Source organism: Astatotilapia calliptera, chromosome 7, assembly GCF_964374335.1.
Source record: "Astatotilapia calliptera chromosome 7, fAstCal68.1, whole genome shotgun sequence".
In the NCBI taxonomy this organism is placed as follows: Eukaryota; Metazoa; Chordata; class Actinopteri; order Cichliformes; family Cichlidae; genus Astatotilapia; species Astatotilapia calliptera.
The window spans coordinates 13,388,729-13,415,722 of NC_137428.1; the positions used below are offsets into that span (position 1 = coordinate 13,388,729).

A 26,994-nucleotide genomic window follows, 5' to 3' on the forward strand; every position below is an offset into this window, starting at 1 on the left:
GAAGAGCAGGAAAAAAACAGAAAGAGCATTTAGAGCACTACATTGATGTCATTTTATGCAAATACATTTAGTATGATCATCCTCCAATGTAACTGGGTGTGTATTATATATAGGGAATTTATATATAGTATAAGTAAAATAAAAATAATGAAATAATGAAAATAAATAAAATATTAATATATAAAAGAAAATAAGGAAAAATATAATGGGTCCAATTTAACATATATGGTGATGCCCATCTGTGCTGTCTTTGTTTGGATGACCCTACCAGAGACCAGACTTCAAATATATTGATTGCCTTCAAAGACACTTTGCTACCATGTGCTCTTGCGCTGTCTTGCATTATCTGTCACACATCCTGTGAACATCCTGTAATAGGTATTAGTAACTTTTGCATTATGAACTTCCTCCTTCATAAATGAGTGAATATTAATTTTACACAGCTCCAGTGCATGTTATTAACCTTATCCAGGAGATTTCTCAATACCACAAAAGACCATTAGTAAGGTGTATATCCTTCACTTGTTTTTCTTTATTAGCATTCATGACTAGATAGAGCTGCTTTTATAATGCCCCACATTTAAAAATCAATTAAAAAAAATTCACCATGAGTGTAACAGACACTGACTGATACTCAATCTGTAGGCAAGGGACAGCTAGGAATAATGGAATAGGACTCCGGTTCTATTTTGTGGGTTTTCTCTCTGAACTGGGGCCATGATTAAGAGGGACGGCCGGGGGCATTTGTATTGTGCTGCTAGAGGTGAAATTCTTGGACCGGCGCAAGACGGTCCAAGAATTTGGAGCCTGATTTAAAGCACAGTCCAATAACTGAGGGTTTCGACCACAGCCCAGGCCTGATTTATGTATACAGAAGAACAGTCAGTGGGATTTATCCTCCCAGATTCTTTTGTGTCTGCTCCAAATGTCAAGGTGGTCAAACCAGAAACTCTTAGCAGTGTCTGAATGTCTGAACATACCTTTGTGCCAGTTCATTAAGTGTTTGGATTGGTTTAATTAGACAGTTACATTTTACTTACTGGTAGTGCTAGGTGAACTGTCCCTGGAGTTACTGAAATATCCTCTGTGAACCAGCACTGTACTGATGTCTAGGTGTTCTCCTGTTTCTATGCAGCTATTCAGAGGTATTTGGGAGATACAACAACAGGGAACTTAAATCATCTTTTATTTATGTACACTGGGTGAACCCACCCTTCAGGGACTGCCTGCCGCATTTTTAGTGTTCACCAAATTTATTCCTTGTTTCCCCCAACAAAGTTTAATATCCCCACCTTTTTGTGTGTGAATTTTTTTTATTACATTCTTACAAAACCACTCTTAAAAGCGTTGGCTTTGAATCGTGTCATTCAAGTTTCATAATTGTAAATTCAATCCCTTTTCTCCATGTTTAAAAGAATGCAAACAAGAGCATGTCACAGCAGGTTGACTTTAGCCACCACTTGCTTGCAGCCTGTCTGGGAATATTCGTGCCCCCCTACTGCAGGGTAGTATTCAATCTCCCCCGCAAGCCGCTCTATGTTAGCATGATCCGGGTAGAATCCCTCTCGAGTAATTTCGTCCAGGAAGCACTCCATTACGTGACCTTTCTCCAAAAGACTGAGAGGTAAGATATCAGCCTCTGTCCAAAGCGGGTGAAGCTCTTCCAGCATGCTACGTAAAATAGGAGTCAGCTCTTTTACCAGATTGCTATGACGACCTGATGCTGTCATCGCCATGGAAATACTCGAAGAGTTGTGCAGCATATGTTTGGTGATGTGTGCATGACCCAGGTTGCTTAGAAACAGGTAAATAGCATTCAGGTATTCATTGGACTGGTTGGAGGACACGAGCTGCAACAGCGTGTCTAGGATCTCGTGGTGCATGTGCTCTGCCTCGTCGAAGATGAAGAGCGGAATTTTCTCCTCCTCCTCGGCTCGTTCCACCATCTCCGAGATTTGAGCTGAGAGGTCACTGGCACACTGCAGGGCGTTCGCCTCCTGGGGGCAGTGGTGGAGCACATAGTACTGCAGCACAAGCGTGTCACCCACCACGGAGCGGAAATGTCCGGCCAGTAGGCGTCCCAGGTGGCTCTTACCTACCCCGGTCGGGCCGTGCAGGGATACCACCAGAGGCTTGTTGTGGACGTAGGTAGACAGGTAGTCCTTCAGGTGGGACAGCAGGCTCTCCACAGCTCCCTGCTGCCCAAACACTTCCCTCCTCAGTGTCTTCTCTAATCCCTCCAGGTCATATCTAAGAACGTGGTCATCCAGGTTCTCTATGGCGTTGTAGACCTGAAAGAAACAAACCACAGCTATTAAGAATATAGCCGAGTGCAGGGGCATTTCGAGGATTCATTAAAAATGGATGCACTCCTTGGACCAAGAACACTGAAAACAAAGAATTATTTTAGACTCATCTGCAGTCCTTGAACCTTTATATAGACAGTATTACATATAAAGTGAAACTTCAGAAGGTTTTAAAAAGAAGAACAATTGTGTACTTAAATAAATGTAGAATATAATGCTAATAAACTTGTTGAATTTCAATCATTAAACTTCCAGATATGTCAGAATATACAGTTTAAAAAAAAACATCTTCTTATTGAAAACAAAAGAAAACCCCCAATTTCCTGGTGTGTTACACAGTTTATTGTACTAGATCAATTCATATATTAGCAATTCAAATTTTGCCAAAGGTAAAACACAATCTCACTGCTGTGTTGGGGAAGAAATAACTGACACGTTTACAGACGCATGCGTTATGAAGTGTTACGAAGTGAAAGTAGGGGTGCCTGTTGCTCAGGAGGCAAAGCACATCATCTGCTTAACAGAAGACTATAGTTGTTCTAGATTGATTATCTTGCCCAAGGATACTGAATCCAAAGTTGCTCCTGATGTATTCATCAGTGTGAATCTTTAGATAGGAATGCATGTTTGAATGACAGTTGTTCTATTTTGAGTGTTTAAGCAGAAAAGTTCTGCGTAGCAGCCAGTCTACTGCTAACGTCATGAATCCAATTTAATTAATAGTATACAGAATTATTTAATTTTGAAATTAAACTGTTAATAATAATATTTCTGCACTAAGTAAAGTATTAAATATGCAGGGTGATTAGACAGTGAGGTGTGTGGCTATGTCCTCGAAGGGACCATATTTCTTACAGTTTTTAAACCTCAATTTCACTCCACCAAATATGTGTTTTTTATAGAGTATCCAAATTTCAGCAAGCATACTACTGTATAAATACTACATTCACAGGACTATATGGCATTCTGTGAAAATGTTCTTTTTGGCATGACTGTATATCTTTAGAAATATATAAATATACTGATATACAGATTATCTCCTTGGAGTTATACGGCAAACAGCTGAGAGTGATTTCCGCCCAGCTTCTCACTTTGGCAAACTAGAACAGGAAATACACTTGGACCAGTTTTAAATATTTACATTTGAAATGGCAAAATAAACCATAAACAAAGCTGCAAGATACACGTGACAATAAAGCAGCTCGGTGACGGCTGGATTAACCAATCTCTGCTGAACAGTGCCTCAAGGTTCCTCAAAGATGAACACACCTTAGACTGATTCATGGCATGTTGTATTTCTCGTCTGAATGAATTAGGACATGACTGAGCAAGTAGAAGGTCTATATTTAATCATACACATGAGCTGAAGATAGCACAATTTTCCCGCCCTCCCTATTTATACTGTAGCTGGCGACAAAAGAAGCAGACTAGCAAGAGATGAGTCATAATAATGGAAGCTATTCATTCATTCATTCAATGTTTTTGTAAATCAAATTCTTAATGGCACCAGAAAAAGGTCAGAGGAGCACATTAGAGAAGCATTCCACCACTTGTTGGAAAATGTGTTGTTATTTATTTACCTGGAGAAAGACGATGGCAAAGAGCAGATACAGGCAATATTTGGCTCGGCTGCGGTCCTGCTTTGGTGCAGCCCTTCGTCTCCCTCCTTCAGGAAACAACACCCGTTTCTTCTTCCTCCTCTTCTTCCTCTGTGGGATGCTGGATGATGGAGAGGAGAAAGCAGTGGGGGTGATTCCATCAAAGGTGAAGATTTTGGGGCTGGTTCGTCCTGGGGCGCCTGTGAGGGGACACTGGCCCCCCAGGGCCATCTCTTGACGCCGTTTCTTCATCGCTTGGTACTTCTGTTTGATGCGTATAACGGCGCGCAGAGTGGAGGAGATGTTGGAGAGACTGGGGGCCGGACTGCCTCTCCCATTCTCACTTTTCTCTTCTTCCATCTCCGTGTCTCCCTCAAGCTCTTCATCCATCTCTCCCTCGAATTCTCCCTCTGTTTGAGAGGCAGAGATGCTGCTGTCTCGGTCACTCATCTGCAGAGAGGAAATAAAGGACTTTGAAGAAACTACACCAGTGCATCTTAAAAAGTTCACAGTAGTCCAAAGTCTTCTACTTAGGTCAAAGTAAACTTTGCATTTTGGGATAACTTAGATTCTGGAGGAAGAGTGGAAAAGCACAGATTCAAGGTGTTTGAAGTTTAGTGTGAAGTTTCCACAGTCTGTGATAATCTGAGGAACCATCCATCTGCTGGTGTTGCTGATGCTTGGTCCACTGTGTTTTACCAAGTCCAAATGTAATGCAGCCATCTACCAGAAGATTTGAGAGCACTTTGTGCTGCTGAAAAGCTGTATGGAGTAACCAGTTTTACTTTTCTGACAGGACTCAGCACGTGCCCACGGTACCAAAGCTACTACTAATGTTTTGCTGACCATGACCAGTAAAAACTCTGCAGCAGAGGAGCCCACAACCAAGTGCTGAGTGTATAACGGAACATATTTTTCAGATATTCAACTTTGCTATGTTATAAATCTTTTCTTTGATTGCTTTTTAGCAATGTGTAACTTATGTATAGGATATGTGAACGTTTCAGCTTATTTTCTGTGGTTTGAACAAAAAATAAAAACATGTTACATTTTTATGCACCAGTTCAATATGATAGAATCAGCAATGAGAAATCCAGTTTTGGGGAAAACTCATTTTCCCTAATCTTAATTTTGATTCCAGTCCCTATGACGCAAGACATCAACTTCCTCCAAAGTTTCCTTTAATAGTGGTTTTGAAGGCTTTAGTCTTCTTATTTACCTGAAAAGGGGGTTTCTGTTTTCAGTGTTGCCTTTCTGCTTCCCCAGACTGGCCCAAGAATCAGGGTTAATAATATCTTACTCATCATGGTCACATAGGAACAGGAAACGAAACAGATGATGTAAAAAAAAAAAAAAATAAATCTATTTTTTTTCACCAGCAAGGTGATTTTTATCAGCCAAAAACTTATATCTGTCAGATATTCTCGCATACGTTAGCATGGTTTGCAGTGTGTCGTGAACAATTTGAGGAAACGGAACAAGCAGAGGACAAAAGAAGAAGTGGCAGGCCTTCAAAACTATCGATTGCAGATGAATGGTATCTGAAAGTCATGTCCTTACGAAATAGGAAAAACTCCAGCAAAGACCTGACACAAGACCTGAGAGATGCATCTGGCCTTTCAGTTGATCCATCTACTGTTTGCTGAAGCCTCATTAGAAATGCTTTCAGTGGAAGGGTGGCTGTCACTTAGAAACTGGAAAACAGGCTGAGATATAATAAAATTACACAAGAACTGGAAACTGGAAATTAATGGCAACACTGACTCTGTAGATATCGTCGGTATGCGTGGAGGTGGAAGAGTGAGTATCTACGGGCATCTATAAAACTTGATGGTGGCTCTGACATATTTTGGGACTACATTTCACCCAGTGTGTTGGGGATCTTGTCACAATTTATGAAATTATAAATGCAGAAAAATACCATCAGATCTTGATCCACTATGCAATACTATCTTGGAAGCATCTGACTGGCAACAGTTTTGTTTTTCAGCTGAATAATGATCTCAGACACACTGCTATTGCATTCAACGTATACCTTGATAGCTGGAATACCATTAGTATTAGTATTAGTCTTGGATTGATCAAGAGCGCAGTCCTAATATTATTAAAGCAGTGCAGGATAATCTTGACAGAAAATGGAACCAAAGCCAGCCAAAACCCAAAGAGCTTTGGAATGTCCTTCAAGAAGGCTGGAGAACCATTCCTAAAGACTACTTAACCTCCCTGGCATCCACATATGTGGACATCACATTTTGGGTTATTTAGACCAAAATACTTTTAAACGAATATCCTCATATGTGGCTCTTATTTTTCTTAAAAATAAAAATAAGGTAAAAAACAAACAAACTGGTAATTCTTTGTTTTTACATTCATCGGGCCCCAATATGCCCAAATATCAAAGAGAAATTAAAAATGCATGCTGTGGAAGAGTTCGGGTCGTAGGAGGTTAAAGTAATTACGAGAAGGCTTGCTTAAGAGAATTCAAGCTGTGTTGAAGCATAAAGGTGGTCAATTAAAATACTGACTTCGACTTTCAAGCTCAATAGAATTGTACAACTTTTTTTCTCCTTATATACTGCATTTCCATGGATGTTTGAAAGTTTCAGTTTGCTTCTATTTCTCATTTTCATAAAGAAATTAAGACTTTTGCATTTATTGGGGAAATATCTGTCTTTAAGCAGCCATGCTCTATTATGTTACCCTGTCAAATAAGAACTGTGTACTGAAAATTTATTGAACAGCAATGCTAAATGTGCACTGTATTAATGTCAGCTTATTTACTAGATGAAATACACATTATTTTCTTCTTTGCTAAGTTAGTGTATTCTAGCTTTATCGTCATTTTCTGTATATCTATGGTTGTTTTGTATCCCTTGGTATAAGTTTTGCATGAGCCATAGATGACAAAATTGATACCAGTATCATATGGGTTTGGAACTTTCCCCCCAAGAGCCAATTAGCATAAACTTAGCATGAAATGACTGGAAACAGGGGGAAGCTAGGCTGCTACATATACAGTACACTTTTAATCTCACCAGTAGAAGCAGTGGATTTTTAGACACAGCAAGATAATCTACTGGCACTCGCTAATCTATTGTAACTTTTGTAAATAACACATAAGTGTTGAAATATTGCCATGTTTTAATTATATATACAGTATATCTTTATTTTTAGTGTTCATGAAAAAGAAAGGACTTTCTAAGCATCCAAATAAGAAGAGCTCAACTTATACACCCAGTCCTCCTTTCTCTTAAAAAAAAAAAAATCTTTGCTCAATTTAAGATCCTCCCACGCTAACCCCACGCTGATATTAGATACTGAAGTGGTGGACGTCAGAAGACACTAACAATACAGCTGCTCCTATGTTTTGAAGCATACTGGAACTCACAGCTGCATGAAATTTGCACGTGAGGAAATGAATTCTGAGAACAGCAGGGTGGCAAAAATGGCAAGGAAGAGAGACCAAATGTGAGAAATAGCTGCAGATATAACAGTGAAGAAAAACAAAAGAAGGATGACACATGCAGCCTCAGTGGCTGTTAAAAATGTAGCCAGCATTTCCGGTAGGGTTAGAAGATAAAGATCACTGTTCCTTTTGATGTTTAGTATGCTACATTTTTATTGAATTTAATTAATCTATTTAATATTTTAGGCTGATTTTTTTGTATTTTATTCATTTATTTATGGGTTTGTTTTGGGGGTTTTTTCACAGAGCTGTTTTGTTTTTCTTCAAAACCAATATTCAGATTCATTTTGGAAATGTTGTTCCACGAAGAGTGAAGTGAACCCTCTACTAGAACCTTCTATGGCAAACCAAAACGCAAACAAGTGAGTGCAACCTTCACAGGAATCTTAAACTTCATAAGTTCTGCAAACTCGTGCGCTTGAGGTTCTGAAGTAGGCTGTGGTTACAAGCTTGCATTTGTAACCGTTTTTGGTCATCAAAGGCTGTCAGGTTGACCCTCTGATGGTGTACTTGATGTACTCCCTTGGGTATTCTGCACACACAGAAACTGTAGCGCAAAGGCCGTCTGCAGTATTATAGCGCACAGGCTATAGGAAAGGAGGAACTTTAAGTGAGTTACAGAAGAGCTCAAGACAGCAGACAAGTGTCACATATAAATTAACACAATCGCACTACAGGATAGAAAATAACTTCTGCTAAAAGTTTTTGGTGCCAGCATTAATGTCAATGAGAACTGAGCAGAGCACATGAACAATGATTGGAATCTGAGTTGGCTTGTTCATCTTGGCAAAGAGGCAGCGTCATTTCCGGAAAAGTTATAATACCCCTGTGTCCAAGCCTCTTTTACTTCAGCATAAAAGAATTCAGGACAGCACGTGAGGGTAGAAAGACTGTATCTGTGCTCTTTCATATCTTTCTAGTCTTTTCCACCTGAAAGATACGGCATGCCAGAGATTTTATTGCTCATGAAGTTGACTTTACAAAAATATCTCTTTGTAGTGAGCAGTTCTTTCTTGTTTCGTGTGTTTTGGCCGTGGAAAGTTGAGCAAATATACACAAATGAGCCTCACGCAGAAAGTTAGTATCCTTCTAAAACCTTTTTCTTTGTCTTTGTATTTTACATACACAACAGTTGATTCACCAAGCTGCACACTCTGCTTGCAAAGCTGTTAGGCAAAAAAAGGTTTTTTGTACTTACCTTTATACGTGTCTAAAGCATCTAAAAAAAAAAAAAGAATTTTAGTGCAAGACTAATCCATAGCTCAGCACAGCGGTGAGAGCAGAGAAAACGTCCATATAGTCAACAGCTCAACTCAGGAAGAGCCTTTCCCTCTGACTATCTTACCTCTAAATCCTGTTCTCGGCCATATGCTGGCTCCTCCTCTGGCTTCCTCTTTTATTCTCGCATTCTTCTGTCCAGCTGCAGCTCAGGCTTTTTCACAGTTAGCTATCAGCTTTCACACGTGGTTAGAAAACAGCTCAAATGTACCCCAAGTACTTTCATTCCCACGATTAAAATGATATCTTAGGTGACACACATATCTTTTTAACTGCTGGTAATCAAGTCAACAAACAATGCGTTCAGAATTTGTTGACGTGGTTTTGGTTTCTTCTTGGCTATGCCAGTAATGAGAAACGGGAAATGTCAATCATCTCACGAGAACCCACAGACTTTGTTTCTCATTAGCATTTATCACGGTGGACTTATTTGTATATTGGTGCAAAAGATCTCATATACTTGATGTAAGGAAGATTTCAGGAGGCTTGTTTTCCTTAAATTTAGACCACACATTCAAGTCAATTTAATTTTATTTATATAGCGCCAAATCACAACAGCTGCCACAAGGTGTAAGGTAAAGACCCTATAATAACATAGAGAAAACCCCAATAATCGTTGCATTTATTTCCTCTCTATATGATTGTAAATGTTGTTTAGGGAAATATTTGGGGACATTTAGGGCTGCTGGAAACTGTAACCAGCTTGCTCCTGATTTGATTTTTCCTCAAGGATTAATCAATAACTTGAAATGTCTGACCCTTGTAGTTCCACTGGCTGATGAAACATTAGAGGCCATACTTGGGGATATAAATAGAAAAATAAAAGGTGTGGAAAATGTTTGCATGCAGTATCATTTGCCTGTGACTACAGTTGTTACTAAACACAGGCACAGGATTGAAATGTCATCAGGGGGGAGGTATAGAGTGTGACAAATGACAAGTTCCTAAAACTTGTCTTGGAGTGTAGAGAGAAATGCATGCCAATTACCAGGTAGATGGTGTGTCTACGAAGACCAAGCTTTTTAATCTGTCAGCGTGTCTGTGTTTTCCAACTATGTACACAGTTTACTTTCAACAGGCTGCTGGTAATAAACTGTGAATGTAGTAGACTGCAGAAGGATTAGTTAGATCTGACAGTCTGCACTTTAACATCACAGCTGCGTAGTATGTCATTTCAACAAAGATCATTCGTCACTTGACGGCAACCTAGTATGCATCTGTTTCAGCTTAACACACTTTTTACCCCAGAACAAGAAAAACTTCAGAAAATGTTTTATTGAAAGTGGCAGCACAGTTTTAGTGTTAACAACAAAAAACTGAACACTTTCATGGCAATAAAACAAACAACAAAACCCCAGCATGAACGGATGTTTTCAGGAGCATGACTTACCGTATTTTGTTTTTAAATGAAAGCTTCTATGGCTGAAAAAAACCAGCTCTTTATCTCCTCTCTCAAAGCAGTCGCTACAGGTACATTCCAGCTTTTCTCTTGATGATCACTGTGGAAAAACATCTTTTCATTTAACTTTCGAGAGCGATACTATACTCATGTCTACAAACAACAGTAACCAGCAAGCTTGGTTCCTGTTGGCCGTCACTGGCTATATGCGTGAAATATCTTGTCAGACAATGTCACAGTTAGCATCTCAAATAACTGACAGCAAATCTCATATTTCTGAAATTATTATGTTCCTTTTAGAGGGCTGTAAAGAATCTTTTGCATAGAATGATCTTTTGAGTGGCTGTTTATAAAAAAAAAAAAAAAAAAAAAATCAATGTGTGCTTTCTGCACCAGTTTTTAATTAAGGCCTTAGGGATTCATCTAAAACTTTATTGTGAACATTTTGCAAGGGAAAAAAATCTTAGTATTCAAGGAGGGAGCTGAGTCACTTATTTCATCATCTAGGTTATGACACCATGTTCAGGATTGTAACTGCAAAGGTCACAGTTGCTTCTGGTGTTTTTTCTGGTATGGTATTGTATTTAACACATAACCAGGGTACAACTAATGTACCCTGGTTATTTTAATAATTTCTCTGAAAATCTTAATGTTTATATGGCATAATAATACAGATGCTTATCATAATGTCTTAGAGCCAAAGGTCAATGTCATCAAATGGCACAATATTTGTAATTTAAAATCATCTTTAAATGGAGGAATAATAGAATAGCAGCCAGTAATATTAAGAGTTTTAAAGGGTAAATTAAAAAAATCATATTAGACTTTAGTTTTAGAGTCAATAACTACAGTCTTGGGAATATTATGGGAGAAATTCTGAGAAAGATTTCCAGGAAATTAGCTGGAAAATAAGGGATACTGGGACAATACAGATTGATGGAAGGAGCCACATAGTTTCAATAAATCATTAGCAAACATACACAATCCTTTGAACTACTTCCTGGTAATGCTGTAGAATCCTCTGAGGTACACAAGTTGTACTAGTGGTTGGGAATCACTAACCTAGATGGTGAAAACATGGCAAAACATGCTTCCTGCTCCTCATACAAAAATACTGTGCATTCTGTGAACACTGACTCCTGTCCCAATACAATGCACTGCTGAAAAAGGCATTTTCTCCTCCATGTTCTCTGACGAGTGTTTCTACTTAAAGTGGAGGAACAAAAAGAGAAACAAAAAAAAACATTGGAACATAACAGATGAAACAGCCGAGTCCAAAGAAATGAAGGAAAAACTCAGAAAATGTGGACATAAATTTCCTTGATTCTTCTCTCACTTGTAAAAGAACCATCTTTGCATTTTAAGATAATAAAAAGATCACGCAGTGTTTGAAAAGAAGTACTATAATATGGTACTACCTGGGCACAGATGAAATATTTCTGATCAAATAAATATAAATTGTGATCAAAATATATACTTTTAAGTTTTGGAAAGAGAAGAGGACATTTAGATCACACTGATGTTTTGAGTGACTGAGCGATCCTCTCTTATGCTCTTCTTGTAGGAGCTAGGAGTTATGCTAGGAAAATGTGCAGGTAAATATTATCAACATTTACTCCTTCTTCCTGCCTTTACCCTATTAAGAATTACAATAATGCAGATACACATTGAATAAAGGGCTGGGCTCAGTCACAAACATGTCCACAGTGAGAAGCAGCAACACAGTTTCTAGCATGTTCCAGTTGAGTTTAGGCCATGCCTACTTCCTCTTCCTGCCTCGGCCTCTTCTGCCCCTGCCAGAGGAAGGGCCTGCTCCTGCCGAACCCAGAGCGCCGTCAGATGGGCTGGCTGGGATGTTGATCTGTCCCTCTTGAATTTCGCTGCGAGCCTCTGGTGGAAGATGTTCAATCTGCTGCTGGGTCTCCAGATAAAACATCACGTCTCTCAGCTGTTCCTGCAGTTCTGCTATTGTTCCATCTTTACGATCGTCTATAAAAGAAGCCAACGAGGAACAAACAGTGAACAGGTTAAAGTAGAGCTAAACGTGTTCATTCATTCACTCATATTTATCCAGACAGATGATAACAGTTTTAACTAACTAGCATTTATTGAGTAATGATATTATTTAAAGGCCCAAGCAGTGTCAGTTGCAGGAACCCTGTGTTTATACAGATTTGTTATTACTATTACTCCAACACTGTGCCCTTTACTTTTTTCCTGTTCAACAGTCAGTCTGCTTTACAGGTCTTAGATGTATTAAGTTGTGATCTTACACATCTAGTCATTTGCTAAATCCTCAAATGACACAAATAACCAAATGAGTTATGTGTCACTGAGGGACAGACAGCCATTTATACATATACAGTTTGCTGTGAAGCTCTATAAACTTAAACACTGTTGCAAAGTCAGCTGAAGTCCTCTCAAACACTGTTTGAAATTTTTCACCTGACAAACTTATCATTAAAAACATCAAAAGCTACTTTTAAGCATTGTGGGGGTGGAACTGCTGAGGCATTTACACGAGGCTGAACTCGTAAACACAATGTAAAAGAACAAATGCTTTGCTTGAAATGGACTTGAAACATGCTACTGATTACATGCAACCCCCATTGCTGACCTTGTTGCGAACTTCCATAAACATGTAGAATCGTAAGCATTAGAAAAGCTATACAAAAAGTATGGAAATCTACAGAGATTATAATCATAAGGTCTGAAGCTGACAATCTAAATAATTTCTTCCCTAAGAGCTGATGTGAAATACAATGTTCAGTGTTCTATTTCCTGTGCTGATCAGCAGTATACAACGAGGAAACAAGGGGCGTAAAGTCACAGATCTTGGAGGGAAATTCTCAGCCACACACAAAATAGAAGAAATGGGGGAGAAAAAAAAAAGTGCAACCCTCCAACAACCACGTCACATTCCACACATCACTGGAGGTCTGCCTTTCAGCTGTTATTATTAGCAAACATTATCGCTGATGTATTAGTGTTACCATATATGTCAGCTAATTAATCACAACAAATGAAAGCTGAGACTGGCAAAGGTGATTATCATTATATCATGCTGGCACTGTACCGCAGGCGTTCTGAAGACAGACAAGAAATTGTGACACTTGTGAAAGTGTGACTGGGAGAAAGGATACTCCTTCCTAATACCCTGCTTAGCCGACTGCCACCCCAAAACGACTTCTGGTGTTTTCATACAGACAAGCTGGTTGGTATATTATTGATCCCATTCAGCTGTCCTAAGTCAACTCCACAGTCTTGGATTTTACCAGTCTTGGACGTGATACTAATATTTGATTAGAATGCTGTCACACTTATGTCACTGTGGATTAAGTTTTTCCGTTCCTAACCCAGATTACTGATTTCTGCATATCCACCACCTACATATCAGCTGCTAATAAATGAAGCTGCACCACAATTACTCTAAACAAAGAAAAGACTGCTATACCTCTGCCAAGAACAGATCACTGTGTTAACATAATCAGTGGCTGCACTGTTTGCAAAAACCTGAAAGAGCAGTTCAGTTACTAAAGTTTACAGAACATAAGAAGTAGGGGTGCAACGATACTTGTATCGATATTGAACCGTTCGATACAGTGCTTTCGGTTCGGTACGCATATGTATCGAACAATACAAAATTTTTAATTTATTTTATCAACTTTCCTTCTGACGATGCTGTCTGTGTTGAGCGCTCAGTGGATCTGTGCTCGACAGTGCAGCCTAGGCGGAGTAGTCAAACGCAGATTCACTGAGCGCAGGGGAAGCTAGCGAGACAGAAGTTAAGCTCGTTGCAACATGGCAAATTGAACCTCCCCCACCCTCATTCAGATCTGGCGTTTGGAACTATTTTGGTTTTCATGTGACGTATGACCCTGAAGGTAAGCGAGTCATGGACTAAAGTAAAACAGTATGTTGGATGTGCCACGCAATGCTCAATTACATTGGTGGGAACTAGTGCGTTAGCGCAGTTAGCTCGTTAACGTGTTGGCCGTCCAGCCCCACGCACGGGGCGATCCGCGGTAGCTCGTTAACGGAGATTTGCCGTGTTGTGGCGTTAATGTCATTTCAACGAGATTAACGCTGACAGCACTAGTGGGAACACAACGAATATGACTGCACATTTACTCCGACAACATCCTAGTGCAAAGACAAGTGGAAGCAGACAAAAACAACAAGCACGCATGCTACAAACTTTACCCGAGTCATTTAGACAGCCGTTAGCACATGATTCTCCTTATGGGGACCTGATATGTTTAATATGCTGCTGAGAATATAGCCCAGAAGAAGCTTATAGTATAGCTTTTATTTTGGAAAGAGCCATTTCTCTGTAATAAACTCTCTTTTCCAAAGATGAGTGATTTCTCGATCAAGAGAGATTTTTTTTATTACTTTGTTGTTTCAGTAACATTAAATTTAAAAACTGTACTTTTGCGTTAAAATATATATTTATAATTTTAATAAATGACAAATTAAAAAGGCATGAACCTTATTGTGTATCGAAAAAATATCGAACCGTGACACCAAAGCATTGAACCGAACCGAACCGTGAATTTTGTGTATCATTGCACCCCTAATAAGAAGATGCCATTTCTGGGTCAGCTCTGAAGAAAAAGAAATCTCATTTAGCTTTCAAAATAATTTAAAACAAAGCAACAGAAACAGCTTGTCTATAAAATGCTGCTTTAGCTCGATTCATATAACACAAAGAGCTTGCAAAGTAAATTCAACATAACATGGTGAACTTGTATGATCAGATCATCATCTGTCAGTACATGTCAGTGAAATATGAGCAGGAGGTAGGGCTGTTCGATATAACGATATATATCGGATGATGATATAAAAACGTCTATCGTTTCATTTTACGCTATCGTTTGTTTCGTGGTGTCGCAAAATAAACTGTTCATGGCAATATTTTTTCATCGTTTTGATGGTCACTGTAGTGGCTATATTAATTTCTTAAAGTTCTCTCTTTCTCTTATATTTAATATAAACACACTACAGACGGACAAGCCCCTGTTTTTATGCGTTGTGGTTAGCAACAACGACGGTAACAGCATCGCGTGTCCGCTTGTTTATGTTCCACATAAACCTTTCACAATAAAGCTCACGATTCTGTTGAGACTTTTCAAAATAAACTGAATCACGTGAAAGAGCAAATTATTTACGGATGAGGATTAAAAAAGAGCTGCCATGTGCTAAAAAATTAACCATAGACTCAAATGTTAGAACAGGCTTTTCCCCGCAGTACACCTATCTATAAATACTCACAAAGAAAACTGCGGCCGTTACAACTTATGTCTAAAAATGTATCGTTTCATGCATCAGTTAAAACACTCAACTCCAGCTACATGACGCGCAGCTGGAAACACTTCCCGCAAGACGAGCTGCCCGAGATTCACAGAATTTACAGAAAATGTTACATTCTTATATCGGGATATCAGATTTTGGTCATATCGCACAGCCTTTTCAGGAGGACTGTGATCACCTCAATTCGAGCCCAGTCAGTTCTAACAGGAAAGAACATGTATGTCTGTGGTTCAGGAGGCAGAGCAGGTTATTAACTATAGCTTTGTGGTTCACCCCCCAGTCAGCATTCCAAAGTATTTCAAAGCATCCCCGGGCAAGAGGCTGAACCTTGAGCTTACCCCCAAATACATCCTTTGGAGTCTGAGTGTCTATGAGTATGCTTAGGTGAATTGAAAAAAACAAACAAACAACCAAACCAGGCACACACACACACTCACACACACACACACGCACACACACACGCGCACACACGCGCGCACACACACACACACACACACACACACACACACACACACACACACACACACACGGGTGTGTGACATTGGGTAAATGAAGCTTGTAGTAAAAAGTGCCTGAAGTAGCAAACTGCTATGCAAGTCCAGTCCATTTAGAATATAACATTCTGTGAAAGAGTCAAAACTGACATTTTTACTATATTTTTTTTCTACATTAACACACAGCACATGCCCAGGAGGATATTTGTTTAAATAATCTTGATCCTCACAACTGTGTGTGCCAGGAAAAATACAGGTATGGTGAAACTGTAAACCTAAAATTTCCATTCAAACCTCTGACCTGATACTTAACTTGCCTCAGGCAAAACAGTGATGAAAGCCGCCTTGTGTTGAGTCCAGAGCAAATGGTGCTCTGATAGTAATACACTACAAAGTAGGTGTCAGTAAATGCTTTACACTGCAGATTTTAATCATAAGTAAAGAAGATTTTAATAATCTGAAAATATAGACTGAAGCTGGTTTGAAAGCAGAGAGACTGCTTACAAAATTTATGAATCTCCTAAGTGTTTGACTCTGTCCATCTATATTAAAAACACTTCTTTGGTGTATGTGGTTCCTGTCTGCTTGCAGAATGACTGTACTCAGCCGCAGGCTAAGCAATTTGTTAATGATTTGCAAATATTTCTGTGCAAAGAGGAACTAGTTTCTCACTACAGCCCTGAAATAAAAATAACCCATGCTGTTTCATAGTCAAAGGTCCTTTTTTCATTTTGAGTATTTACATATTCTAAGCAACCAGCAGCCAATCATTGGGAACGGTCCTGTTACTCATTCTTCTCCACCAACCCGTTGCTCTAGATTCGCAACTACTTTCATCAGTTTCTGTTTAAAGCAATAGGTGATGCAATAGTGAACTAGCAGGCTTGAAGTTAAAATATCTAAAAGAATCCTTTCTGTACTCTGGCCACCAGTGTTGTACCAATTGCCTTTACCTCATGCATTTGGACCATATACACACTAAAATTAAAAATATACAAATGAAAACTAACAAGAAGTGTACAAAGAATTCAGGTTCACATTTATTTGTAGCCGGTGCTATTTAATGCCAATTAAAGAAAACCTTGAAAAAGTCTAAATTAAAGTCTTCTATCAGCATGTGTAAACATGCTGTGCCAAATTGAACATGCTACACTTCCCTGTTGGTATATGTTACTCTGAACATAGGGTATCACAACGGTTTTAAAAATAAAAAATACAAATCACACATTAATCATGGAAATATTGCACTGCATTGTTCACTCTGAGGCTTCTTTCATTTGTGAATTTGGCAGGCTGACAAAATAATACGTCCAGCACTTGAAGCGTTTTTGTTTTTTCCTCTCAGTTGAAGCATCAACATCCTCAGAAGTTCCATTTTTTGCTGTGCTTCGACAACTTGATATCACCACTGTGATAAAACTGTTTATACCAGCATGCTACAGTTTTCAACCCACTGAGTTAATACAGAGCATCAATACTACTACATGACTTATTGGTCTCTCTTTACATACCGCTTTCTTTTGCTTTGCGTTCCTCCTCTGACAGCTGTACCTGCAGCTGTGCCTGATTGGCTCTCAGACAGCGGTTCATCTCCTGCTCCTCCGTCAGCTCTTGGCTCAGCTTCACCACTCGACTGTTCAACTGAGTGCATCTGAAAGTAGAAATGCAGCAGTGCTGCATGTTGTCAGGTTCCATACAAAAACAAGCCCTATAGATTATTTGGTCTAAAGTCTGGGTGTCTGATTGGGTTTAACTAAACTAAGAAGTTGTAATGTAAATAAAGCTTTTAACAGCAGAAACTTTGGCTTGTTATAGCAGGAAAAGCAATGTTACTATCAATTTGAGCCTGCATCATAGAAGTGACACACTCAATACCTGGTTGACCATGCAGCAACAAAGATTTACTGCTCCACTGCACATTTTGCAAGCCACAATGACAACTCTTCAAATAAGGCATTTAATCCTGTTTCCTCTGTAGTTCCAGTTATTTAAAAAAAAAAAAAAAAAAAAAAAAAAAGCACAAAAATGGGATCTGAGTAAGTGCTTGTTAGGGCATTTTCAGCTGTCAAACAATCGTTTGCTAAGGAAATGAGGAATTTTCCCACCTCAAGACTACATATTGAGAGCCTTGGTTGAATTGTTTTATGTGCTGTGGGGATATAACTTTATCACCTCCACTAAATAATTTTTAGAGTTTTAGTTTGCGTTATACACTCAAGTCTATAGTGCAACCACACTGTCCAATTGGTTCATAAAAAAAGAGCACACATACCAACAACTACTGGGACCACTGAACACACAATATAAAAAAGTAACCGAACACCTACTTTTTCTCTATGCTCTGGTTGTCTTTGCTCATTTCTCCTAACCGTCGCTCTAGGTTATCACAGCGCTCCAATGTCTCCTTAAATTTCGCTTTCATGTTGTTTATCTGAAATATGTACAAAAAGATAGAGGTTAGAAAAAGGCAGCTGGGACAAAGGACCTGTGTTTTGCATTTCCACAAGAGGGCAATAGATAAATCGAGATGGACAGGCACTAGTCAAGAGGACTAAGCCGGGACTGGGGTCCTATACTACTGCACATGTGCTGCTTAGCAAACCAATCCACTCTAAACTGCTAAGAAATGTACATTTTTATAAGTGAATAAGTAGCTGTAAGTGATAAGTTATATTAGTGTCTGTGGCGATTGTTCATTGTATTTGGGGCAGCTAGTGAGTCCTTTGCTCTCAACAGTTCTCCCATGAGTAGATATAAGCCAATACTGTTCAAGATGTTGTCAGCAAGAGAACATGATGAAACACAGTCTAACTTACAAGTGTTTACCTTTGTGTTTGCTATGAATTGTTCATTTGTGATTATTAGTTCAGATGTTGTATAAAGTACTTTGAGTGCTCCAGGAGAGTAGAAAAGCGCTAAATAAGAATCAGTCCATTTACCATACCATCCATGTGTATCAGTAAATCGAGTGGAATCTAGAGCTCGACTTCTATGCCTCAGTTTGGTTCTTCTAAACTTTACAGCCTGATATAAGTCAATATTCATTAAGGGATTGCAAAACTTGTGTTGCATTTGTCCACAAGTACCTCTTCAGCTGTCTCCTTCTCCAGATGAACAATCTTATTCTCCCAGTAAATTCTTTGAGACTCGAGCTGACTTGTCAGCAGGTATGAGTACTGCAGACAGAGAGAACTCATTTAGAACATTTTGATGTCGATTGCCGTTACAAAACAACAACAGCAGATGCTCACCTCTAGCTGGAGTGCATCAATTTTCTCTGCCTGGCAGGTGTCTCCCTCACACTCATACTGCACCATCTTCCCGTCAGTCTTACTGGCCACAAGCCGATGTACATAGTTATCTACAATACCAGCAATAGCCTTAGTCAGGTATTATACTTTCCAAAACACATTTCAAAAGACATCAAATAAAATCATTACAGACTATTCTGTCATTTTTACACTTTGCCTTCTTGTTTTTGGCTTCACTGTCCCTCTAGTTACTACAGGGCAGAACTGTTTGCTATCAGGACTTCATAAAAGCTGATAATGAGTCTGGCTCCAACTTATTTAGGTATTCTTCTGCCCCCTATGGGGAGAAAACTGATTATAGCAGCAAATTATTCTGGTAATTTACAGCCACCCTCCTTAAAGAGAAACCATTCTGCTCATTTTCAGCTTCATACTTTTTGTTTTTGGAGTCTACCAACAACTTTGCCTGGTTTGCGGTTCAAAATAATCTTTGTATAACTTTGTATAAAGTGTTTTATCTCTTCTCCCTTAAAACCAGCTTTCTGGTGATAGGTTTGCCCTTGTAAACAGAAGTTTTGAAGATATAGCACATGAGGTTAGACTTCTGTGACTGAGATGGCCATATTAGAGCTATTCTTTCTCTATAACATAGACAGAAAGAACATACATTTAGCAACTGAAAAGCAGTCTGAAGGCCGAGCCCAATATTGAACTCCAGTACAGTATATGAGCATCAACTGCTGTAACAGTATAAGTACAACAGAAAATAAGAAAAAGCAGAACATGCATCATTTTAACAGCAGCATGCACAAAATCCAGTACCTCCTGCGTAGTCCCAGACTCGGTGATTGGTGAGCTGCATAGCGTAGGTATGCTGTGTTTCTTCAAAGTGCTTGTAGGCATGGCGGCTAACGTAGCGACCACATCCAATATGACCGCAGATCAAGCATATCCACAGATTCTATGAAGAAAGATTCAATGAGGGACAAAAAAAAAGAAGGTTAAAAGCAAAAAGCAAGAAGATCAAGTGATTATCTTCTATTACACCACTGTGGGAGAGTGAAACCGCTTACCTCCTGCACTCCACATTCAAAGCATTTGTTCTCTTCAACTGGTTCTGGTGTTTGACAGTACCTACATACAGGACACCTGAAAACAACACACATTCGGCTTTGTCACAAACATGCAGTTGTCTTTTGTAAATCAGGAGAATGCATGTAAAGAGCAGGACAAAAACAACACATGGCACAAAATGACAAAGCCTGGAGAAATATCCAGTGGAGTGAATATCAGGTGAATGCATTTAAACTACATCAGAGAAACTATCACACATGATTGACTTAAAGCTGGCAGATAAGAACAGATCTTTTCACATACTTTGTTAAAGTAAGTCAGAAATAGGTTTTATTGTCTAATATCAAGTGTTTTAAATTGAGTAAGCAAAAATTAGCTAACTACCAAGTTGAAACTGATGTAGTAAATACAGGGGAACTTGTATGTGCATTCAACTTACGAGGCATCTTCCCAGCGCTGGAGACACTGGCTGTGAAAGCTGTGGTTGCACAGAGTGGTGAGGATGCCATTAACAGACTCGTCCATTCTCTCCAGGCACACAGTGCACTTGGGCAACTCAGTCAGCTCCATCACTGGAAGACTGGCTCCCTGAGGAGACGGAGCAGGAAGGAAAGAACGGAAGAAAGGAGGTTGATGATAAGAGACAAGAAATCACTTTAAAAAAATTCTGGGTTTTAATACTGAAACAACAGAGAAGGACTGATTTAAACGGACTTATATTCGTTCTGGCTGCACACAATGTAAAGGGTGTAAACAGCAAACACCAATAGGTGAGATGATATAATGTTATTTTTGTGCCTCTATTCTGAGTGCATGTAAAAAAAAATTGCAAGCGCAAATGTTGCATTTTGAGGAGAAAATGATTTTGAGGGAAGAAAAGTTTAATTTGAGCGAACAAAATTCATTGCTGCATGCAAGAAATGTATTTCAGTGTTTGCCATTATCCATATACACACACAATAACGGCCCCTCTCGCTCAGTTGTTGATATTTGCTCTTGCTCAGATCTCTGCTCTGTGTGCTGACCGACATCTGTGGACCTGCTCTCAGTGTGTCGTTCCCGCTCTCAACATCCCTGCTTCCTGCACGCTCAATTCTTTCTGTAAGCCGTTACAAGTGTGCCACAAAACCAACCAATCACAGACTTGGATACAAAAATTCTGACTGGAGACCAAAAGAGCCAATCAGCTTTCTAGCCACTGCATTCCGAACACACGGTCCAGAATGTAGCTAAATCCATTTTCGGTTAGTATGTTTAATTATTATATTTTAAAATATATAATTTTTTATTTATTTATTTATTTTTTTTGCTGGTTTTAATCTAGTTTAAACTAAATCACTCCACTAGATTTAGCTACATTCTGGACCGTGTTTCCGGAATGCAGTGGCTAATGCACAGAGCAGATATGTTGAGAGGAAAAGCGACCCACTGAGAGCAGGTCCACAGATGTCTGTCAGCACACAAAGCAGAGACCTGAGCAAATCCAACAACTGAGCAAGAGGGACTGTTATTGTGTGAGTGTATATGGATAAGAGCAAACACTGAAATACTTTTCTTCACTCAAAATTATTTTCTCCTCAAAATGCAACATTTGCGCTTGCAATTTTTATTTTTAACATGTGCTCAGAATAGAGGCACAAAAATAACACCATAAGATGACAAAAGCACCTTTATTAAGGCAGAATGAGTAATATAAAATGCCAAAAAGGGGTTATATTTAAATGCAGTTCTTAGAAACTGTTGCAGTTTAGAGGAAAAAAAAAATCAGTATAAGTTATGGTCAATGTGATATTAAAACATTTTTGGCACACTGCCTGCTGTAAACCAGCTGTTTCATACCAGACACCACTGACAAAAAAAGTAAGTAATTGTAAAGCAATTCTATCTCCCAAAACACAGGATCTAATTAAAAAACACAAAGCAAACCAAACCAAGTTTTTGTTAATGGACTCTGTTGACTATTTTAAAAAAAAAAGAAAAAAAAAAAAAGAGTGACTTGTTTCCACAAATCACCAAACTTTTTTGTTTTTGTTCCCACCAATGCACTTGTAACATTAACTAACGTGTATCTCTAATATTCTCAGATAAATATCCTCTAATAACTTCACAAACACCACCCACCTGCTGCAGACTGAATAATGTGTAAAAGCTAAAAACCAAAAATCACTCACTTCTTCAGACTTGATGACCTCTGCTCGCTCCACATAGACCAGCTGGCACACTGCTTCCTCTATAGAGTTGAACTGGCGGCCATTGCATGCTGTGTAAAAACTGTCTGCGTCTGCCTACAAATAAGAGAGCCGGAAACGTATTGTATTTGGAACAGTTATATACAGTTAATTGTATTAAAGCAGCAGTTAATACTCTGTCATCTCTAAGCATGAAGCTCTCAGAACTCTGAATTGATCAAAATCCCAAGGTCTATTGCCAAAAAACTGCGAGAATAAAATAAAACTGTAAAAATCAATATTACTATAGTTGAGAAACAAAACTAAAACATTTTGCAATATGGCAGCATTTGTTTATGTTACAGAGAGGCTGAAAACCCTGAACTGCCTAAACCTCACATCAAGTACCAACAATTATTACTATTCATTGAATTTTTTGATGCAGGCTTACAAAAACATACACCAACATCCTTCAAACTTCACTTGCGGAGGGAAAAGTGAAGGAGATGATACCTGTGTGCAGAATTTAATGAGAACCATGTATTGGTTAGGGGTAGAGTCCCGTATGATCTTCATGTGCTCCATGACATCATTAAAAGGAGCCATGAGCTTCATAAGGTCATGGCTGGTCATGGTCGCTGGGACGGTGATGATGCACACCATAGCGCTGCGCCTGACATCTTCAGTCAGTGATGTCATTTTGCTGCAATAAAGAGCAGGGAAAAACAAGAAAACAAGAATTGTGACTAAAACGTCAATGTTAGCTTGAAATGGTGGAAGTGAAATTGTATCATTACATGCAGTTTGAGGTGGACTCTGGAGTTCGATAAAGAAAGCATCAGACTTTTATCAGCTGCAATTTAGCCGACAATGATCTGATAAAAAGTGCCCAAATACAGATCCCTATTGTTCACCTCATCACATCTGTCATAAACACACCAGATGAGACTCACTTGGTCTTGTAGAGGTGCATGATACCGTGAATGATCTCCACTGACGGGTTCCCGCTGAAGAAAGAGATCTGGTCCGGGAGCTGCTTGGAGGGTGAGTCCGGAGCTGTGCCTGTCGTAAACCTATCCTCTGCACCCTCCTGACTGTCTACACCAGTCTTTGCATCCTGAATTTCACTGTTCCGCTCCTCACGTCCACCTGTGTCTGGAAGAGAAATTCAGCAATTTAGATTATATATATTTTTAATGTGTATGAACAGACAAAACCAACTTACTTTCATTCCTGCTTACAAGAATTAAAAAACAGGTAGAATAGACATGCAGGCCTATTCTACGCCTAAATACGCCAAATGTTCTAATTATTTAAAATGGCTTTAAAATTCGTGCTTCCTCAGCTCACATCTCTCGGAAGGAATGAAGTAAGATGTGAGTAGAGGCGAAAAGAGAAACTGAGGCTCTACAAACTAAGAAATGAGAGGACAAGAAAAAGGATGAATATGTATAAATGGCACATTTTATTTATGGAGGCCAAAGGTGACTTAAATTACTTTGAACATGTCATGGTTGTTGGTGCCAGAAGGACTGGTATGAGTATTTTAGAAACTGATAATCTACTGGGATTTTCCAGCACATCCATCTCCACAGGCTACAATTCAGACAGACTGACCAAAGCCAAACAGTTAGGTGGATGTGAAAAATGTTGTCTGCTCTGATGAGTCTAGTTTTCTTCTGCGAAATCTGGCTGGTAAGGTGAGAATTTCAGGCAAAAAACATGAAAGTATGGATCCTGGCTTGCATCAATGGTTCAGACTGGTGGCAGAATAATACTGTGGGGGACAGTTTCTCGGGACATTTAGAGTCAAGAGCCTCTCAGTATCAACTGATCATCGTTTTAACACCACAGCTGCTGATCTGAGTATTGCTGCTGACTATTTTCAATCCTCTGATGGCTGCTTCCAGCAGGGAGAATGACCTTCACAGACACCACATCTCAATCCAATAAAACAGCGGTCCCCAACCCCGGGGCCACCAGTCCGTGAGTCATTTGGTACTGGGCCGCGAGAGTTGCGGCTCTGCTGTGAAATTTATGGTTTTCAGGGTTTTTATCGTTACCTTGGTTTCCCTGGGTCTTTTCCCGTGTTGTAGTTGTGTGTCTTATTTTGAAAGAAATATTTCTGCATTACCATAGTGACCAAAGAGCATTAAGGGGCAGAGAGGAGGATGTTACTCTCAATGTTGTTGGCGCATTTCAGGAGGACACTGCTAATAAAGTTACACAATTACACAGTGAATCTGCATTTATTATTATATTTATAAAATACCACAGTTTTTGTCTTGGTCGTATCATTTTATTTTGTTGTATTTATCCGCGACACCTTAAAGGCCGGTCCGTAAAAATATTTTCTGACATTAAACCGGTCCGTGGCACAAAAAAGGATGGGGACTGCTGCAATACAATATATTTGGGATGTTGTGGAACGGGAGATATGTGTCACGAATGCGTAGCTAGCAAATCAATAGATTATAGACCAAAAACTGAGTAACATTTCCAGCACCTTGTTAGCCCTGTGCAATGAAGAATTAAGGCATGTCTGGATGCAAAAGGGGCCTGACATAGTAGGTGTAAACCTAACAAAATAGCCAGAAAGTATTGTGTGTTTTATACATGATACACAGTCACCTGATGACCACATATGGAAAAGATAGTGTATTTTACTGGTGTCAGTATTTTACACTTTCATTTTCTTCCCTGTTATTTCTCACCTGCCTGGCTTTTCAGAAATATTATTTACTAACCATACAAACGTTGACATTAATAGTTATTAAGATGCTGAATTAGGTTCAGTGTGATAAAAACACTAAAGTCTTGCACTCAGAGCTGACCTTTTATGCTTTTCATATTTTATGTCATATATAGGTACACTTAAACATCAGGAAAATTCTTACTTGGGCTGGGCTCAAAGGTCTCTATCACCATGTCCCCCATGGCTCTGCTGCCGATGTGCTGGTGCAGCACAGCTGATCTTTCCAGGTCGGTTTTTCCACTCAGACTGTGTTTGGCTAAACCCAGAGCTTTCTCCTGCAGCTCCTCCTCTGACATGCCTTCAACTGCACACGAGAGGAACAGAGTCAGGCATTAACTATAATGAAGCAATTCGTTAGTTTGAAATTACCTTGTGAAAACAGTAAAACGACTAACAGTGGACAATTGGGTCTTCACGCCTATTGTTGGTTAGCTGTTTAACTTTCAGCAGATATTTGAAAATTAAGAGAATAAAACTCACCAGCGCAGTACTGGAAACCTTGTGGAAAAGGTGACTGGTCGGCTAACTCCAGACGAATAACGACCAGCGACACACTCATGTGTTATAACTGGGGATGCCACTTAACACAGAACAAAACAAGCCGCTGACAGCTGAGCTAAAAGAGCTAGCACGTAGAGCTAGCTGGATGACTGGCAAGATATTCAGTTCGTGTCTAATTACAGTAAGCAGACAAATACAGCAGAAGCAAAGAGCTTTCAGTTTAGCTTCAAAACTTTCATTTTATGCACAGTTTTTTTCTTTCTTTTCCGCGCATAAAAACACAAATCAGATTTGTTTTGAATACTAATACAAGCTAGCTGTGTCGAACCACTTCCCCTTCTTCTTCGTCTTCTTCAGCTTTTTCTTCTTTAATTTGAGTAAGGCAGAGTAGACGCTACAGCGGTGTATTACTGCCCTCTGCTGTTTTTTTTTTTTTTTAATTCTTGTTCCCTTTTCCCCTGTGGTGTGACAGAAAAAGATACTAAGAACAGATGGAGGCAGATTATTTTGCTGAGGCGACCCCTAAAGAGAGCAGCCAAAAGAAGAAAAAGATGATGGTGACTACTTTAACAGGAAAAGGTGTTTTTCCTTGTATTGCAAGGCAAAATGTCCCACATTATTTCTCCCTTTGTCGTAGCACATTGACATTTTTATGACTGACTCACTCATGACTGAAGTGCATTCTCATTATAGAGCAGTCTCTTTTATTTCCTTACAAGAAACCTTTGACAAGTAGACACATATGCTGGTCTTCAGATAAAACCTGCCTCAGAACCTCTTTAGAGACTTCTGAATAATATATATGCCCGCCAAAATATGAATATTCAATTTTACCTTGAAATGTTCTTAATATCTTCCACCAACCAAAAGGCCCCCAAAATTTCCATCATCTTCATTTTAAATACTGATAGCTGACATGGAGTTCAAATGCCACGTTCTCTGTCTCCACACTCTCGGATGTTCATCATCATCTTATTTTGGCTGCTCCCTCTAAGGTGTCACCACAGTGGGTTTTCTACCTTCTCTCCAGTTTTGTTCATCATCTTGTGTCAACTTTTCTATTACACTCTCCATCCTGGGTTTGAGGTCCTTTGTATGAGTGGTTCTTATAATTTGTTTAAAAATTCTTTTCTGTTCCCAGTGTTTCATCCAATCTTACTGTTGCCTGTGTGTATAGGAGAACTTCATGATTTGGGTTTAATCACCATGAACTGACTAACTAAATAACATCAATTCTCTGTACTTTTATTTTGAGCTTATTTCCAAAGTTTCAGTTCATTGTGTCTGAAACAAGCTGGTGTAGCTTCCCTCCTTTTAAAGCTAACTTCTTCTGGTTGGCTGGTCCTGTTAAACAGCATCTGTGGAGATATCTGTAGGACTACAATTTAGAA

At 39.2% G+C, this 26,994-nt stretch overlaps 2 protein-coding genes across 2 annotated transcripts; both read right to left on the reverse strand.

Annotated features, from left to right (window-relative positions):
• Positions 1–1,169: 1,169 nt before the first annotated feature.
• On the reverse strand, positions 1,170–8,976 carry tor4aa (torsin family 4, member Aa). The gene is made up of 4 exons (XM_026173040.2): positions 8,716–8,976; positions 8,569–8,589; positions 3,887–4,354; positions 1,170–2,291 (listed from the first exon to the last, which is right to left on the reverse strand). Exons 3-4 carry the CDS (start codon positions 4,352–4,354, stop codon positions 1,434–1,436), a joined length of 1,326 nt encoding a protein of 441 aa, XP_026028825.1. The 5' UTR covers positions 8,569–8,589; positions 8,716–8,976; the 3' UTR covers positions 1,170–1,433.
• A 932-nt stretch (positions 8,977–9,908) lies between these two features.
• Positions 9,909–26,787, reverse strand: brap (BRCA1 associated protein). Its single transcript, XM_026173042.2, has 13 exons — positions 25,583–26,787; positions 25,245–25,406; positions 23,301–23,502; positions 22,861–23,050; positions 22,351–22,464; positions 20,619–20,767; positions 20,179–20,254; positions 19,928–20,066; positions 19,106–19,215; positions 18,941–19,030; positions 18,182–18,285; positions 17,366–17,505; positions 9,909–12,036 (listed from the first exon to the last, which is right to left on the reverse strand). Exons 1-13 carry the CDS (start codon positions 25,659–25,661, stop codon positions 11,807–11,809), a joined length of 1,785 nt encoding a protein of 594 aa, XP_026028827.1. The 5' UTR covers positions 25,662–26,787; the 3' UTR covers positions 9,909–11,806.
• Between the last annotated feature and the right edge of the window lie 207 nt (positions 26,788–26,994).